General features: G+C 39.7%; 1 protein-coding gene across 4 annotated transcripts in view; it reads left to right on the forward strand.

The window, feature by feature from the left end:
- Window positions 1-6,965: 6,965 nt before the first annotated feature.
- SLC24A2 (solute carrier family 24 member 2) overlaps window positions 6,966-20,098 on the forward strand; it is a 269,093-nt gene continuing 255,960 nt past the window's right edge. For 2 of the 4 annotated variants that reach the window (XM_055136391.1, XM_055136399.1), the window contains exons 1-2: window positions 6,966-7,117; window positions 9,023-10,111. In XM_055136391.1, coding sequence (XP_054992366.1) covers window positions 9,179-10,111 — 933 coding nt within the window. In that variant the 5' untranslated portion in view covers window positions 6,966-7,117; window positions 9,023-9,178. The remainder of the gene's footprint in view (window positions 7,118-9,022; window positions 10,112-20,098) is intronic. The other 2 variants (XM_055136385.1, XM_055136394.1) reach the window with 1 other exon arrangement.

Below are 20,098 nucleotides of genomic sequence, written 5' to 3' on the forward strand. Positions count from 1 at the left end.
CATTCTTGCTCCCTTGAAGATAAGCATGCCAGGCCATTTGCCTTATCCAACAAAATATGAGCAGCAGTGACATGTTCTTTACAATTTGAAGTTTTAAAACCATGTATAAGATTCACCATGCATTTTTTTCTTTTATGGTAGGAACTGACAGTGTTCTAAATAGTGACCAGTTTGGGGTCAGGAGTGAGAATGACACAGCAAAATTCACATAGGACAGGTAATGTGAGCCATGCAAAAAGTCAAAACCTTACTTGTCTTAAGCATCTGTGAATTATTAGTTCACTGATACTTTGTCATAACCTGCTGCCTCCTGATTGTCTCACTCTCCCTTAAGTAACTGTATGTGCCAGAACTCATTAATTCATAACGTTAATTCTTAACATATGTGTTGAACAATTGCCAAGCACTGTACTAGGTGCTAGGAAAAGCATGATACTGATTCTGCCCTCAAGGAGCTCACAGTAAGGGGAAAAGAAAAGAGTCAATGTTAGGAATTGCTTTAAAACAGGCCTTGTTGTTTCTAATAAGCAACAAAAGTCAAGGCTGGAAACTAAGACTTTTATGCACATGGAATCGTTCCTGCATTAGTTTCTAATTATCTGCAGATACTGACAATAGAGAAGGTGGAGATTCTAATAAAAGAAAAGAAGAAGGGCAACATGCAGGGGGAAGATTTTTTAAAAGAGAGGGTCAAAGGGACAAAGAAAACCAAGTACTTAATCTTGTCTCCTGGTGCCTACTTCCTGGGTCAGCCATCTCTTTTCCATCTATCCCTCATAATTTTCTACATTTTTTGTTCTTTTAGACATATCAAAAATTTTTTAAATGCAAAATTGCTTATTTTTACTGTAATGCTAGTACCATTACTTTTTAAAACTTTCAAAGATATAAAAATTAAAAGTCAATTCAATACATATTTAATGGTGGATTTGTACGAATAGTGTCAATTCAAGGGTGTCATTTTTGGATGGGGGCAAACGGACCACCTCAATCTTAAACCGTGTTATTTTATGTGTATAACAATGACATGAGTGCTTGGAAACCATTAACTAGCACCCCTTTGGTAGTTTTATGTTAAAATATATCTTGTTAACCTAAGTAAAAAACAATGCTTAAAACATTTTCATTGATTCTTTGAAAAGATTCTCCTGAGAGTTATGAGTCCAGTCTTCTTAACTAATTACTAATGATTCCTATATACTCTATGCTAAAAAAAAATTCACACAGCCAATCAGAAGGAAAATATGTGTGCAACAAATATTTATAGGTATGTAGATATTTAAAGGCAGAGTCTCCTGCTCCCGAACCTGGCTGTCTTCACTGGGGCCCCTTGGAGGGAAGCAGGTTGAGTTTCCCTTCCCGCCTCAAGCAGAGCCCCGGCAGCCGAAGACCTCCGGAACCCAGCCACAGCCATGCTCAAGGCCACTCTCCACACACTTGGATGAGCCTCACGCATGAAGGAACCGGCAGAGGAACCCAGGTGTTCGGGACCCATGCGACCTCTTATTATCTAGTTCTCCCTCTTAGAGAACCCAGCAAACTACTGAGAGTATCCTGCCCACAGGGCAGAGCCTGGCAAGCTCCCTGTGGCATATTTGATATGCCAAAAACAGTAACAATGATGGGTCTCATTCCCCTGAACCTGAAAGAGCCTTCAATGCGGCACCCTTGGGAAGGACGAGTAAAGAGAATCTGCTAAAATCTCAGGGCTAGGACAAATGGAGATGTTACTGCCACCCACTCGAGCTAGTGATGAACAATGGGATGACAGTGATACAGTGATACAGATAATGATTTGACTTTTCAATAATTTCAACAGAGAAATCCACTGATAATTCTAGTTAATTCTATTTACAAAGGACTTATTCAAGGCCACAGTTAAATAATTTATTAGTTAGGTGTTAATGCATTTTCTTATGAAATTCCCTCTACTTCTTTTTTTTTAATGATCAGGCAATAGTGTCATGGATTTAGATGACCTATAGTAGTTGTTCATTTTTTTCCATTGCTTCCATATTGCATGATTTAGACAAATGCTAGGCCATGATTTTCTCCATTTCTACTTGTCACTTGTCACCCCATTGATCTTCGATTTGCTTAAGCGGACGCCAGTAATGTCTCCATTCGTCCCTGTCTCGTGTGCTAGTATAAGCCAATGGTATCTGCTAGCTCCAGGAACTCGAAGAGCCTCAAACCATTTGTTCAGGGTTTTGACGAAGAAGTCTGACTATCTCGTAGGCAGGTGGCCATACAGTATTTTGACATCATGTGGAATCCAGTCAGTAACATCTCTAGTCCAGTGGTCATCTCTAAATCGCATTACATGTCTAGCCCATCTGATTTTCAACGCCTTGGCAAACATAACAGTGTCCCTGATTCTTGATTGTCTACAGAGGTCAGAACTCTGGATTCCTTCTCTCACTTGAGTGAAACATGATACTCCAAGCATAGCTCTTTCAATTCCTCTTTGGGATACCTGAATAGCGTTCTCAACCTGTTTGTGTAGGGCCCAGGTCTCTGAGGCATATGTTAGTGCAGGAAGAACGGTGGAGTCGAAAAGATGTGCCTGGAGCTGGAGTTCTTTGTCCTTTTAACCACTTCTTCCACGCTCTTGAAGGTGTTCCATGCTGCTCTCTTCCTCCTGTGAAGTTCTGGTGCCAAGTCGTTCCTCATGTTGAGTTCTCAACCCAGGTACACAAAGCTGCTGCATTCAGAGATGTTCGTTCTGTTGAGAGCAAATGGAACATCAGGGACTAGTTCGTTTTTCATGAACATTGTTTGGGTGAGATTCAGCTGCAGTCCGACCTTTCCACACTCGCGGTTGAAGTCAGCCAGCATTTGTGCCACTTGGCTAAGACAAACCAAAGGATCTAGATTCCTGTTAGCTTTCTAAGGCATTGTAACAATCCAATTGTGAGTGCATAGTTGTGATAAAATATGGTTTGCTTTCAGTACTACTTGTACATGAGAAAAGTACATTTTTATTAGAAAAAATCACTAATGATGAGTTTCTTTTGCATGCAATAAAGTCCAAAACCCAACCAATAGAGATGCAGAGCAATATGGTTTTCTTTGGGCCTCATTCCTTTTCTAACCAAATGAAGAGTCAGCAACATCTCTGGGCTATAGGGGAAATTAACTGAATAAGATTGATAAAGATGTAAGGAGGAGAGGTCTGACAAGATTATAGTAAATGATATTTCTGAATACATTACAGATCAGAGTTTGAAAATGGCTGAACAGACGGAAACTGTGTCTGCATTTTCCCTATGGCAAATGGTCTTATCAAAAAAATGGAGAAGAGAGATGAAGAGACACTTCTCTGAAGAAATATGCAGAGGGACAAAAGGCACACACATTTTTTTCCATCATCAAATCAAATATTTTTTCAAATTAGTGATAATTGCCTATGGCAAAAAGGCCCAAAACAGGACCAAAGAGATAGGTCATATTTCATGGAAGGCACAGGTTGAACTTCTGGCACCACATGGTTCCTAAAGAACCACTGGGAGCAACCTCTAGAGCTCAGAACCACAAAAAAGACTTTGAGCATTCTGGGTGCATCGCCAAAACAAAACAAAACAGGCCCCAATCAACAAGTACTGGTGGGGATGTAGAGAAAAATGGACCTTTGTTCATTGTTGTTGGGTACATGAACTGATTCTGCTTCTATGGAAAACAGTGTGGGTATTCCTCAAAATGTTCAAATAGAGCTATAATATTCAGCAATACTATTCCTAGAAGTCTATTCAGAGATTACAAAAAAGCACATCGTTTAAAGTAGTATAAGCACATCTATATTCATTAGAACACTGTTCCCAATTGCCAAGACCTGGAACAAACTTGTATCCAACAATGGAGGAATATGGTAGATATAGACTATATATATATATATATATATATATATATACACACACACACAATGAAATATTACTCGGTTATTAGAAAAGATGAAATTTTTCCTTTTACTTCAACTTGGATGAAACTAACAGGTGTCCTGCTAAGCAAAGTAAGAAGAAAGACAACTACTAAATTATGTCACTCATATGTAGTTTATTAAAAAATAAAACAAAGGAACAGATGAAGTCAATAAAAACAAATTAGTGATAATTGTTTAGATATTCATAGAACTGAGGTTATCAGTGGAAGGTGCATCCTTCCATCAGTGATATGGATCACTGATCACTCCATCAGTGAGCTGAATGGGACCCACAAGCCATGGCAGAGGGATATTAGCATTTTATTTGAACTCTGATTTTTGTGGAGTCTTCCAAGTGGCGCTCTGGAGACCAGAAGCCACTCCAGGACACTTGGTGATCCAGTTTGAGGGCCAGAGGTTGAACATCTGCTTGAGCCCTGCAGTATTGGGGAGTAATCCAGACATGTCAGTTGTTTTTGTGTGTATCCAGCTTCATATTTGATAATGCTCTGGAGGCCATGTGGGGCCAGAGAATGAACCCAGGCATGCACCATGATGTCAGAGGAGATTCATATGGAGACGACAAGACTCCCAGATGTCCATGAGCTGATTTTAGGCAATTGAAGTTTTTCTCCCCACTTCTCCTGTGTGCTCACTATAGGGCCGACTCATCCTTCCCCCACCAGGTGTGGTTTCAAGAACTTATTCTGATTGAGCAATGTGTTATTGGCACTATCTAAAACAAATGTTTAATGGAATCCAATTCAAATCTCCCAGAAAACTGGTGACTGGAAAATTCAGTTCCTTTATTTTACCAAAGAGAAGCCATATACATAAGTTCCCATATTTATTAAAATTATAATCTACTAATCTGCAGTGATCATCTTTCTTTGCTCTCTTCTTCACTTTAGTGGGAGGTAGGTGGGGGAAGTGGGCAGTTTCAAATTTAACCTGAAGTATGCCCATGGTCATGAACCAATCATATCATCTCTTCCCAAAGTAGCAGAAGGTATCCATTATATCAGGGAATATCAGGATTGTCAAATCAGAAAGCAAAGACATCGGCAGGGTAAAAATATGGCCTCACTGGTTATCCTAAGGTTCAGTTTAGAAAAGGCAAAATAGACACATCATTATTTACTTTAAATATTTTTCAAAAGAATGAATTTGTCCCTTCTTATCCACCAACAGGAATCAAACAACCAAGTTGTTGTTAGAATCACTATCACTTTATCATATTTGATGCACTTAAAACATCAACTTTTGGTGTATAAATAACCTATCCTTATCCCACTAGGAACCTCTTTGAATAGGTCTTTTTGACACAATTCTAGTAAGTGGTTGGTAGCCTTCTGCTTTCTGTAAATATTTACAGGTAAAATAATAATAGATGTGCTTTAAAATGATGCCACAGGAAAATGGACTATAAATTGAACACAGCTAGTCAGAGCTGGTAATGCTGACCCCATGGAGATACGTTATACTAACTTCTTTTTTTTTTTTTTTTTTTTTTGCTTTTCGGGTCACACTCAGCGATGCACAGGGGTTACTCCTGGCTCATGCACTCAGGAATTACTCCTGGAGGTGCTCGGCGGACCATATGGGATGCTGGGAATCGAACCTGAGTCGACCGCATGCAAGGCAAATGCCCTACCCACTGTGCTATCACTCCAGCCCCCATTATACTAACTTCTTAGATTTGTGTATGACTGAAAACTCCCCAAAATCAAGAAGCAAAATTTACCAAGAGAAGTTCATCTTATGATATCCAAAAAAGGGGTCATGAAACCCTTAAATGCTTGCCTTTGATGGAAGAAAACACATTTCTGGGTTCCAAGACTCCCCTTGATATATCAAAGATGAACAGTTTACGACTAGATTTCTACTCCAAGTGAAAGCAGGAAACTTTAAATAATGCCCCCTAGTTTCAGGGTGGCACAAAGAACCCTCTCTAAATGGAAAGCAGGAGGGTGAACAGCTGCAAGAGTGGAAGAGAGACCTGAAACCCATTGGTTTCCCCATGGCTCCCATGTGGCAGATTCCCTGGTGGTCAGGAAGTTAAGTAAAAGGAATCAGTTCAGTTTGTCAAATTCTTGCCTGCAATCCTCACACTGGTCTTTGTGAAGGGACAGGGGTTGGGGAGGAAGGGTTCTTGCTCTCCGGACGGGGCAGAATGTGTATGAACGCTGTCCTCAAAGGAACACCAATCTTAAAGTCTTTGAGTCTCGTCACCTTGAAATGAGGGGTTTTTCTGCAAGACTGAAAGAATCTTCCGTGTCTCAGCCATTCCAGGCAGGGGTCCAGAAACCCTGGCCCTGAACAGACAAGCTTTTGTGGAGGTGTCCACAGAGAGGCCGAGACCACCAGTTGACCCCACTAGTGGACAGGCACAACCCCAGGTTCGTTATCCTGAAGAGAATACTGTGTTCTTGAGCCCATGTTATGGTATTCAGACTGACACCTTTTAAAACCCCAACATAAACGTTTAAGGTTCTGGCCAGAGGGTGCAGAGACCTGGGCTCTTTCTGATAAGCGTCGTATGGCAAGATCCCCTGTTGGCTGAAACCTTTACCTTTCTGTGTGCTGTGAGCTGCCTTGCTCCCCCCTCTCTCTCCCGCCCTCCCTCTGCGTGCATAGGCCACTTTGGAACCTTACTGCTTTTTTCCACCATTACACATCCCCTCGCCTCCTAAAGAAAGAGACGGCTGCTGCCACTTTTTTGCTCTTCCTCGGAGAGGAGGTGGTCAGCCGTGGGTGACTGCCCCCACCGCACCCCCCAAAGTTGGCAGCCTTTTGCCAGGCTCTAGGAATCAGGAGCATCACCGAGCTGCCTGATTTCTCCTCTCTGCCCTTGCTTCCCGCAAACCTTGACCCCCCGTCCCCCCACTGCGGAGAAAAATCTCCCAGGGACGGCGGCGGCCCGGCGTCGCCCCTGCAAACCCGGGAAGGCGGGGAGCGGAGCGCACGCGAGGTTGAACGCGCCGCGGCCCCGGGCCCCGCGCAGAGCCGGGAGGGAGGGGCCGGAGGCGGGGCGGCCCCGGAGGCGGCGCGCGGCCCCCGCCGGGATCAGTCTCCTGCCGAGCCCAGCCCCGGCAGGCGCGCGCGGCGGCGATCGCTGAGCCACAGCCCGGGCCCGCGGACCCGAGCGGCCGGCCGCCATTCGGCCCCGGCCTGGGCACGTCCACCCGGAGGCACCCGGTAAGAGCCCGCCACTGAGCGCCCCGCCACCCCGTCCGCCCCCGGCTCCCCCGCCGGCCCCGGGGCTGGGTGGCCGCTGAGACCCGGTGGCGCGCATCCTGCTGCAGCGCCGCGGGCTCACAGGTGGCCCCGCCGCGGACCCGGGCGCCCCCAGGCCCCGCGAGGAGTTGGCCAACTCTCTCCGCCGCGGACGCCGTCACTTGAGCCCCGGGGTCTGGCCCCGGGTGGGGGGCGCGGGGCGGGCCTGCGGTGGCGGGGAGATGCTCCAGGGGGCTTCTCGCTCTCCCCTTCCCCACCCACCTCCAAGTGATGTGGGAGATGCGGGCCAAGCGTCTCCCCAGCCTGCAAGCCGCTCTCCGACTTGCTCACGGGGCGCCTTGTCGTTTTAGTTGTTGTTTTTTTCCCCTCCCTCTCTTAACCCACCAGGGAAAGTTTGGGATCATACAAGGCAAAGTTGGGGCGCGGCGGGGGGTGCACTTTGCGGGCGGAGGCAGCTCCGGTGAAGCGAAGTCTCGGGCTGGCCGGGTCGGTCCCGGCTGGGGCTGGAGCTGATATCGCGCCTCAGGAGTTGAGTCCTCCTCTGCATTACCCGGTAGCCAGGGACAGGCATTGTGACAATCCCTGGGGGCGCTTGAGTCCCTTAATCTTTCTCATGCTAAGCGTCGACATCTGCAGCCAGCCGTGGAATCTCTGGTGGGCCGGGTTATCTCAGGAGGAGCAGCAACTCAGCCAGGTTTGACTCGGTCTCTGCTTTGCAAACCTGAGCTCCAGCTCCTCTCAGTGCATAACTGGCGTGTCTGATTGGCTTATTTCACACCTGAGATGATCTCAGCGTATGCCTCTAAAATGAAAACATTGGGAGAGGGAGGGAGGGGGAAAAATCAGGAACCAAAACAATCTTCTTAGAGAAATTAACAGAACATCAGCTGTCCTGTAAGGATATTTAGCCGTTCTCTGCTGTGGGATAGAGAATGAAAACTGTGTGGATATCTAACCTACTAGGAAAGTCAGTGTCAGCTGGGCAGATTTTGTGGCCAGGAGTGTAGCAGCATGTTGCTTACGAAATACACATTTGATCTCGAAATAACCTACTTGTTAGAAGTTATTAGATTTTTCCTAGCTGCCTAAAGATGGGTTTTGAAAATAATCTTTAGTTGGAAACAATGTCTAAATGTTTAGAGAAGACCGTTTATTCATGTTACCAGAACATTCTTTTGTAAACTTCAATTTTCAAACTTCTGCTTTTCTACATCTGATAGAGGAGAGAGGTTTTTGGTTTTGCCTTTTCAATGAAACCTAAGATTTAAGATTGTTGTGTGTGTAGAGAAGAAAGAATGCTACCTTCTCCAACAGTCAACCCTTTCCAAATACTAAATTAAATCAGCAAAGTGTCTGCAACTGGAAATATATAATTGGGCTAAAAGAAAATATAATGAATAATTGTTGGTTGTCAAGTACATAGATTGCTTTAAAAGAAGAAAGATCTTTTTTAGCTCTGAGAGGTTATTTGTTCCATGATTTAAAATGGGATTAACAGATTTTTCTATCTATAAAAGGATTATTCTTAACTCACATACCTAAATCTACAATGAATGTATTAAAGTTTTTTATTTTGGTTTGTACCTACATGGTCATAGGTTCTTACTATGTGCTTCATCCTATGTTTACTTCTTTTTGTGTTTTAGCTCATTCTCAGATTTAGCTCATTCTCAGAGCAGTCATTGGTGGTAGAAACTATAATTGTCTTGATTTTTGAAAGGGGAAATTGAGGCACAAAGAAATTAAGTATATTACTCAGATCACAAGGCTACAAGATAGGATTTTTATCAGATCTGCAAAATTATTTTTGTAAAAGAGTTATGATTTTGTATTTTACTTATCTTTGACTTTTTTTTTCTATTTAAGCATAAATGTTCAACATATTTCCTGTGAAGCATAAGAATTCCTAATTGTGGAAGTATCTCCACAAGCACCATTAACTATTAAGTGAGGAAAAGTATGAAAGAAACCTCTGGTTGAATCTACAATTTGAAGATCACCGCATCCACTCAAAGTTACAGGATGGATCTGCACCAAAGTACCACCATCACTTTTCTTGAGAAATGGTGTTTGGATAAGTCACCCTCTGGCTACAGGAGACACTGTAATGTCAGGAAAAAACTGAAGTTCATTCGAATCGTAGGTCTGTTCATGGGCTTGGTAGCCATTAGCACTGTCCCATTTTCTATCAGTGCCTTTTCTGAAACAGACACACAGAGCACAGGAGAGGTCAATGGTGCAAGTGGCCCTGGGGTAGCACAAGGTTACCATCAAAGAACTCTCTTAGACTTACACGACAAGATCGAGGATTATACTCTACAGCCACCTTCTTCTCAGGAAGGCAAATCTGAGAATAATAGTACTGCTCATGAGCAAGGAGACTACCCGAGAGACATCTTTTCCTTGGAGGAAAGAAGAAAAGGCGCCATCATTCTCCATGTCATTGGGATGATCTACATGTTCATAGCCTTAGCCATTGTCTGCGATGAGTTCTTTGTTCCTTCTTTGACTGTCATCACTGAAAAACTGGGCATCTCCGATGATGTGGCTGGAGCCACCTTTATGGCTGCAGGGGGCTCTGCCCCAGAACTTTTTACATCTCTCATAGGGGTATTTATTGCTCACAGCAATGTTGGCATAGGTACAATCGTGGGCTCAGCCGTGTTCAATATTCTCTTTGTTATTGGCATGTGTGCTCTGTTTTCTAGAGAAATCTTAAACCTGACATGGTGGCCACTCTTTCGGGATGTTTCCTTCTACATTGTTGACTTGATCATGCTGATCATATTCTTCCTGGATAATGTTATCATGTGGTGGGAAAGCTTGCTTCTCTTAACAGCTTATTTTTGCTATGTGATTTTCATGAAATTCAACGTCCAAGTAGAAAGATGGGTGAAGCAAATGCTAAATCGCAATAAGGTCGTCAAGGTGACAACCCCAGAAGCCCAAGCAAAGGTTGGTGGTGGTGGTTATTTCCTTAATGTTCTTTTTGGCCATAGTTATTAATTATGTTTACATTATCTACAGTATTTTAAATGTGATGGTGCTTGGGGCTATAATGCAGCTTTCTGCAACTCTGTTATAGCCAGACTAACATGTCAGTAAGAAAAATAATTTGGGGATATCCTGTCAGTAAGAAAAATAATTTAGGGATATCAAAACTTCTCTAGCTTCTGAGTAAAACATTTGTAAATATAGGTTACATAAGCATCTCAGGCCATACTCAGCAGTTATTTGTCTTATTTTTTTGAAAATTAGCATAATGATTTTGGAAGTATTTAGTTTTTATGAGATAGTGCATGTACATGTGTGCCAAGTAAGTTGCAAAGCTTTATATTTTTACATAAAATTATCTAAGACCAATAATTTTAAAGATGTTTTGAGCAGACAGTTTGTGTTCCAGAGCTTTACATTTAAATTAGCAGCAAGGGCCATAGCAGTGCAAATTATTAGAGAAAGTTATATTCATTCTCCTAGAGCCGTAAAATAAAGTTTAGGATCATTTAATCAGATACTGAACAGGGTTCTTTAAAGGGAGTCACTAGCAAGGCCTGCTGCCTGACTTTTTGGTTAGCTATTTAGTTAGCTACGTCTCCATTTTGCACACGATGTACACATGACCCCTAATATTTTACATAGAATTCAAAGGAGTTATAATGATAGTGTCCATACTACCACTTAGTAAGTCAACTAGTGGTGAGCTTAGAAAAAATAGATTTGCAAAATAGATTTGCAAAAACACAAACTATTGTCTACATAATAGATAAGCAATAATGATAAAATATGTTTTATTAAATATGGTTATGTAGTTTTGATTTATATCATAACATTAGAATGTTGTCTCTGAATGTGATTTTTAAACAGAAAAGCAAAATACATATGTAGATTTTTCATACTAGCATCTGGGAATATGTGCAAAAAGCAGATGTTGAGTGGATGGTGAGATATATTACCCAGAAAGTAAAGGAAAACAATGATATTAATTTAGCATAATTCCTGTATGCTCAGGTTTGATGACTACTCAGCATTTTTATAGCAGCCATGTAATAAAGGGGAAAAAAACACTTGTAAACAGTTCTGCTTACTATATGCAAAAAAGAAATATTTTAGACTGCATTTCCCCTAACATTTCACTCAGGTTATGGTTGTTTGTTAGAGACTGTATTTTTAAAAATAAATAAATAGGGGCTGGAGAGATAGCACAGTGGGTAGGGCGTTTGCCTTGCACGCGGCCGACCCGGGTTCAAATCCCAGCATCCCATATGGTCCCCTGAGCACGGCCAGGGGTAATTCCTGAATGCAGAGCCAGGAGTAACCCCTGTGCACCACCAGGTGTGACCCAAAAAGCAATAAATAAATAAATAAATAAATAAACATTAAATTAAAATAGAAGAAAAAACTATGCAAACAAGTATTCTCATGTAAAAATAACTGAGTCTATGTGTACCTTTGAGGGTAGATCAGACAGGGTCATCATTGGAACTCCTCTTCCTGCTTTAATATTCTTGCCAAAAGCATGGTCCCTGACTGCTGGTTTGAGTAGTTTATATTAATAGTCTGTGTTTACTCCAGTTTGGGTACTGAACAAGGCATAATTTTAGAAGCAAGGAAATGATTTGGATTCATTAATATCCTAGCACATGGGGTGTAAAAAGTCATTTTGAGTACTCAGTGCTTTTCTTGTTTTGTTACACCTGGATGATGGAACTTCATTAACTAAGACATTGACTAGGGAAATGGTATGTTGGCAACATTTATGGAAAAAATTGCATAACAATCCAATAGTGTATGCAGTATTGCAAGGGAATTTGTACTCAGATTAGGCCTAAAGGAAGCTGATGTCATACATATGGAAATAACATTTAAAATATAAAGTACAGATAGTATTTAGTCAACTGTAAACCATTCATTAAAGTTCTAGGAGGATTTTTGTCCACTATTTTATAAGACTTTTGTGTCATTTTACTTAGGCTAGCATTCTTGAATAGTTAAGATGTAAGTATATTGAATATACAGTTTTTACTATCATTAATATTGTACATTTCTATCGAGTAACTCTATATTTACCAAATTAAGAAAAAAGTTATAGTCATGATTATTTTTTCTTTTTATTATATTCTGCCAATACATGTTGTTGTATTATTTTCTTTATGGTTCCAAATAGCCTTATTTTATTTCTTTTAATCATTATTTATTTTGGTATTTAATAACTAAATTTTACTATAAATAAATATAAATAACTATAGAAATGCAATTTCTTTAGCATAGTTGTCTTATATGGAATGTTGAATAGTGATGTGTGATTTTATTCAGGGAAGTTTACCTTGCTAATATCAATTTTGAATTACTGATAGAAAAAATTTTTCAGCAACTAGTCTGTGTGATATCTTCCAAACTATTGCATCATAGACAAATAGGAAATCTTAGCCTAGTTTCATTATTGATAGTGTGTATCTTTGGGCAACTAGGAGGCATGGGTGAACTGACATTGTTTTCATAACATAATAGCTTCTCAGTTCATTTTATTATTCCATCCTGACTATGATTTTTATTCTTTTATTAATTATTTATTTAATTTTTTCTTTTTGAGTCACACCCATCTATGCTCAGGGGTTATTCCTGGCTCTGCACTCAAAAATGACTCCTGGCAGTGCTCAAAGTATCATATGGGATGCTGAGGATTGAACCTGTGTTGGCTGTGTGCGAGGCAAACACCCTACCCGCTGTATTATCACTTCGGCCCCTTATTGTTTGTGTGTGTGTGTGTGAGAGAGAGAGAGAGAGAGTATTAATCTTTAAAAAAAAGAAGGTTATGTGATTTCATTGCATTGGTAATCATGGTCTTACTACAGGGAAACAAAGATTTTAGCTCCAGATTTTAAACCTTGTGATTTTAAATAATTAGCATAAATTCCATGAGCCTTCAGTTTCTAATCTAGACAATGAAAATAATAGATCATAAAGCTGTGAGTATAATGAAATCAGTGTTAAACAGCTAACATAGTCCTTGGCAAATGTGGCTTTTCCTGTGAGTGTTAGTTTCCTTCTTCATTTTATCTTTCTTTCTTAAATGAAATGTGAATCAAAATAAGTTGTTTCAAATTCAAGAATTCCAAACAGTCCTTGAAAATTGGAATTGACTCGTGAATCATTGTTAAGTAGGCCATTGTCCTTCTTTAAAGCATTTTACATTTGTCTTAATACAATATTTATAAGCCCTAGTTTACATACAGTAAATATATGCAAGACAGATATTATCATAAACTACAAGGAAACTTTCAAGTTCCTTTGTTGTTTTTGAGTTTTATTGTGTAGAATTTTGCCTGAAATAAGAAGAATATTCACTGGGGACTTAGAAAAATCTAATCTAAAAAGGGTATTTTTATTTAGAAATGATTTAGACAAATTTCTGAAAATTCTCCTTAAGAATAAATTTGAATCCTGCAGGATATGAAGCAGTGAGATTTCAGGACATCAGGTGCATTTTGCTACACTCTTGGCACTGCTGCTTTCTCTTGATCTGTTCTGGTGGTAGGCTGTCATTGGCCTAGAAAGCAGCTGTCCATGGTATTTAACTTCCTCTTAGATTTGGCACTATAATCTGACAGCAAGTCAGCCTAGTCCTAATGAAGGGAATGGTGTAAATAAAGATGCTTATTGCCGGATAGTTAGTTGAAGCACAGGTTACTTAGTAGCCTGGAATTGCCTTGTTTTATTTAATTTGTGTGTTTATGAAAAAAATAGTTTTGGCAACTTAGATTACTCATGCAAAGATAGGAATTGACACTATAAATATTCATCATAAATGAAGTCCTTCTTAAACTGTGCTACACATAAATAATTTTATAAATTCAAATGTGTAGACCCATGCTTATATAAGGCATAGAATTTGTTACAAAACTGCTCTTTTGTTCCCCTTCTAATCATAGTAAATTAATTAGGTGAACATATACATTTTAAGGAAAGTGAACAATTAAAAAAAAAAGGAATACTACTGGGAACTACTTGATCAACTTGGTAACTATCTCAAAAGAAAAAAAATTTGGACATTAAAATTCTTAACTTATCGGATGCCTATAAATGTAGTGTGCTTATTTATCTAGGAACACAGCTTCATGCTATTTTCCTTATTTTTCTGTTTTCCTCCATTATAAGCAAACTCATAAGTTTCTACATGTGATTCAAATAATAAAGGAGACTATTTGAGAAATCCAGAAAGCCCATTGGATTTTAATAACAGAGTTTGATTGCTCTCAGCCATTACCTTTGCTAATCTTGTTTTTGTAGTAAGACAGAACATGAACTTCCTGACTCCTAGAAATAGGAGCCAGAAGGTTCCACCACAATCTTCCTTCCTTTATTCTTTTTCTCAATCTCCTCTTTTCTTCCATTTGTCCTTTTCAAAATTTTTCTAAATGTAGAATTTTGTCATTTGTCTTTAAGCAATGACATTTTTTAGACTGTTCTCTGATTTTTGTAGAATCAAGTGTGGATGTGATAGGTTTATTTTTCCCATAGTTTTATTTTTAACCTGTTGTTTTAGATAGTACTCTAGTAAACAAACTATAATTGCATCTTGTTTCACTTGTTTTGATGATCATCATCCTCCAACTGGAAAGTTTACTTTATTTAAATTAATTATGGCAGTTGTATGTGGGTTCTCTTTCTTTCAGGCTGCTTTATACTTTCTATTTATTCTCATCTTTCTATTTTTCATCAAAAATAATTTTTAATATTTCTTGAATTATATTTTTCTTATATCTTAATTCCCTTAAATAGTTTATATTAAAATTATAGTTCATATATAGTTTGCATTTTAAGTTATATGAAAATTTAGAATTGATTACATAATTCAAAATATGTTTATATAAACCCTATTTCTATTATATTAACTTTTCGGAGAGCCCAGCAAGCTACTGAGAGTATCTCGCCCACACGGCAGAGCCTGGCAAGCTCCCCGTGGCGTATTCGATATGCCAAAAATAGTAACAACAAGTCTCACAATGGAGACGTTACTGGTGCCTGCTTGAGCAAATCAGTGAGCAACAGGATGACAGTGACAGTGACAAAATGTAAGTTTAGTTAGTATCTTTACATTCCTGCTAAAATCCAAAAGATCATGAAATATGTTAACTCAGTCATCTCTTCTCTACGGTATGATTTAAAGTCCACAAGTAGATGTTTTATAACAACTTTACCGATGCATAATATTCACATATTATTTTATTTTATTTTGTATTTGGGGGGCTTCTTAAATGGTGTTCAAAGTACCCCAGGACCACTTTCCAGCAGTACTCAGTCAACTGGGCCAGATCAGAGAACACAAAGCTCTTAGCCCTTTGGTGCTCACTAGGACCACCAGGGAGTTGCTCAGGGGCCGTCAGGGGCTACACCTGGAGTTCTTGGGGGTGGGTGCTGTGTTAGTACTATTTCCCTGGAGCAATGTTTCCTTTTGAAAGCCCACCAATTAGATTCTGTCATTAGACCACCGTATTTATAGATTTAAACACACTTTGCCTGTTTTTCTCTTTTCATTCTGTTTTTTCACATATCAGACTCTCCCACCTTGTGCATTTCTCTGATTATGAATACTTTTGTTTGTTTGGGTTTTGGGTTATACTGTTTCATGCAGTGGTCAGGAGACCAGGGATTGCTGGGAGTGGATCCTAGGGCTCCCACTTACGAAGCATGTGCCCCAGTCTTTTCTGCTATCTCCCTGGCTCCTGGCTTATATTCTTTACATAAGTCCTTTTAGTAGGAATCTGTTAATAATAAAAGCTCCTGATTTTTATTGGCTTAACAGTTTCATTTTTGTTCTTGAAAGATGGTTTTGATGGTTAGAAATTATTTTCTCATCCTATTTCAAAAATCATTTTTCAGTTTATGACTTCAGCTTTGCTGTTTAAAAGACTGTTGTCAATATAAATATTGTTTCTTTTAAGAAATCTGGTATTTTTTGTGGGGGGAGGCAGAGTGATACCACAGAAGGTAGGATACAGTCTTGCATGCTGCCAACCCCAGTTCGATCTCTAGCACCCCATATGCTTCCCCAAGCCCCAGTAGGAGTGACCCTTAGTCAACCCTTAGAGATCCCTTACACAAAGCCCAAGTAAGCCCTGAACACTACTGGATGTGCACCCTCCTCCTAAACAGGAAAATAGAAATCTGTTTTCTTCTCTTTTACTAATTTTAAGGGTGTTTTTTCTTTGATTTTAGCGTTTTTCTTATGCTCTGTCAAGTGTGATTTTTGTCAGTTATCTATCCCAAGGACTATCACAAACAATCAGTCACAATGTTTGTGATTCATTAAACTCCCATGGTTTGAAAACTAGTGACTTCCACTAATTTTGCCTTTGCCTAATCTTTCATTAATCTTCTAAAATTCTGATTAAATATATTTTATAACATATCTCAACCTATTTCCCCATGTCTTTTAAAACTGCTTCTCTTTTCTGTCTTGCTCATCTGGTCATTTCTTTAGATCTGTCTGCTAGTTTCTAATTTTCTCATCAATTTTGTTCAATCTGAACTAAAAATTATTCATTGATTTTCTAATTTTAGGTCTTAACTTTTTATTTCCAGAAAAGTTTCATATTATCTTTCGTGTGTCATGTTGATGGTCATTATTTCTTATTCCTCACCATTTAGTGCATTCTTTAAATTCCCTAAATATGTGAAATATGTTTATATTATATGGCTCCATTAATATGTCTTTACCTTTGAGTCTAGTTCTGTCATTTTATACTTGACCAGATTAGGTTGCTTTGTCTTATATTTAATGATTTTTTGTTATTGTGGTTTTTTGGGTCACACCCGGTGATGCTCAGGGGTTACTCCTGGCTCTTCACTCAGGAATTATTCCTGGTTGTGTGCTCTGGGGACCATATAGGATGCCAGGGATTAAACTCAGGTCAGCCACATGCAAGGCAAATGCTCTACACACTATTATTGCTCTAGCCCTTTAATGATTGTTTTTTAAAGAGTTGAACTCATATTGCTTGGAACTTTATCTATAAGATGTTGAGGCCTGGATTTTAAGTATATGACTCTACTATATTTATTCTTTTAACAAATACTTGTGAGTACAATCTTTCTGAAACTATGATAAGCTGAATTGTTGATTTTTTTTCCTTCAAATAATGTGAAGTCATATTTTAAACCCACATGAGTGTACCTCTAGTTGGAGACTATTTAAGACAGGTACTAAGATATATCTTTAGTGATAGTGTGAAAACCTCAACTTTATGAACCCTGAGTTTGATCCTTGATATCAGCCACAAATTTTTTAGAATATTATTAAATAATTAATATAAATAATTATAATTACATACATACATAATTATAAGTATATAAATGCCTCTCGGAGAGCCTGGCAAGCCACTGAGAGTATCTCGCCCACACGGGCAGAGCCTGACAAGCTACCAGTGGCATATTTGATATGCCAAAAACATTAATGATAGGTCTCATTCCCCTGACTCTGAAAGAGCCTCCAATTGTCGTTGGGAAAGACGAGGAAGGAGAGGCTGCTAAAATCTCAGGGCTGAGAGGAGTAGAGACATTACTGGTGCTCACTCGAGTGAATCGATGAACAATGGGATGACAGTGATACAGTGAATTATAATTAATATTAGTAATAATTATTATTATTATACTGGAGCGATAGCACAGCAGGTAAGGCATTTGCCTTGCATGTGGCCGACCCGGGTTCGATTCCTCTGTTCCTCTCGGAGAGCCTGACAAGCTACTCAGAGTATCCCACCCGCATGGCAGAGTCTGGCAAGCTACCCATAGCATAATTGATGTGCCAAAAACAGTAACAATAAGTCTTACAGTGGAGACGTTATTGGTGTCCACTTGAGCAAATTGATGAACAATGGGATAACAGTGCTACAGTGCAATTATTATTATTCTCTTTTACAGTATCACTCAAAGCCAAGACATCTTTTCCCCTTTGCTAAACAGATTCCTGGCCCCTCTTACTCATCCACTAAATCCCTGCAGGTTTTCCAGCTTATTGAGAGGGGAGACCTTTGAATTATCTCCTCTATCAGGCTTCAGTTTGTAATTTCTAAATGCTTAGTCCCCATGCCTTAGAGACTAGACTTTTGGAAGTTAAAATAAATGGTATAAATGGCAGAAACCTCAGGCAAAGCAATATAGACCTCCCTGGGCTTGTTTTTAATATTATGGATACTAATAAATTCCCCCAGAGACAGATCCTGGAGTTACTTCCATGAAGAGGTAACACATTGTGTCCTATTTTGGCCTTAATTTTTTAAAGAATTGGTACATTTGAAGTCTAATACTAGAATAGCAGGAATTGACCTAAGACAAAATGGATAGGAACAAAAATATAATCCTCCTGTAGTTCAAGTTCTAAAGATTTGCCCCTGTGATGGTTGTCTCAGCTCCTGGAAGGGGAACTAGAAAAGTGGGGTGCAACAAATCACAGAAGAAAGACTTTAGGCTGTAGAACAGCAGGACTGTGGGCCCTGGGTTTTGTAGGAGAAGCACAGACTGAACAAGAAGTTGGGTAGCCGCTGAATTTAGAACCTTAACAAGCAGAGAACAAAACTTCCCATGGGCTCACTCTTTCTAAGGAGACATCAGTACCCCAACAATGTTTCTGTTTGAGCAAAGAACCACAGAGGACAAGACAGCCTGCTAAACTACCTCTGAGGATTTTTACCACAGTACACACACCCCAAGATTGATTTGTGACTTGTGGTATACCTGCGTTTCCCCTACAGAGGTTCTGCAACCCTAACTCCTAAAGAGATTTCAGAAAAGCACCATGCCAATGACTGGATTGTGGAGTTGTAGGGGAGCTGGTGGAATCTACAGTATCCACATAGAAACTATCCCATGTGTTGAAACTATATACTTCCTTCTTTGCTCACAGCAAGGGCAGAATATAATTTGGGCAAGATTTTCTCAGATCCCCACAAACCCATCTTCTTCCCAGCTGGGGCAGGTGAACTTCTGGATTGTTCCAGCCCCTACTAAATGCAAAGTTAATCTTAAGGGAAGGAAAACTGTTAGGTGCAGGTGTGTAGGAGAATTCTGATCTGAGGTATGCTTTTACCAAGACCCAAGGACCCATGAAGTGCCTTCCCAGCACCTGGCAGATATAAGGGGGTATTGCGCCTTCCAAAACCATACTAAGTCAGTGTCTGGTAATGGTACTTTGCAGGGGCTTGAATTTACAATCTCTCTTTCATCTTCTTTGATCCTGAACCTTAGAAGGTCTGCCAACAAAATATTCAGAGCTAGATGTTACAATGGGTAGGACACTTGCCTTGTACACAATTGACCTGGGTTCAATTCCTGGAGGAGTGACCCCTGAGCACAGCACAAGGAGTAAGCCCTGAGAAAGGAGTTAACCACTAAGTGTGATTCCAAAACAAATAAAACCCAAAAAATATTCAGAACTAGGGTATAACTGTCATGTGTAGCCTGAGACATACTTTAATGGGTTGTCGCTAGCGTATCTAACCTGGTATATTCTCTCTTTTATAATTTAATTTTTTAATTTTTATTTTTTAATTGAATCTACATAAGATACACAGTTACCAAGTTATTTACAATTGGGTTTCAGCCATACAGTGGCCAAACATCTTTCTCTTCACCAGTGCACATTTCCCACCACCATTGTCCCCAGTTTCCCTCTTACCATAATCATCCCCACCCCCAAACCAGCCTCTGTGGCAGGCACTTTTCTTTTTCCTTTGTCTCTTTGTCTCTCTTTCCTTTTAGGCATTATGGTTTGCAATACAGGTACTGAAGGGTATCATATTTCTTCCTTTACCTACTTTTGCACTCATTTCTTGTCCAGAGTGATCATTTCAAGCTATCACTGTCATAGTGGACTTCTCTGTTCTTCTCTAACCTGGGTATACATTCTCTCTTGATTAGTAACAGCAGATCCTTCTTAGGTCCCTC

This window comes from Sorex araneus, chromosome 1, assembly GCF_027595985.1.
Source record: "Sorex araneus isolate mSorAra2 chromosome 1, mSorAra2.pri, whole genome shotgun sequence".
NCBI lineage: Eukaryota > Metazoa > Chordata > Mammalia > Eulipotyphla > Soricidae > Sorex > Sorex araneus.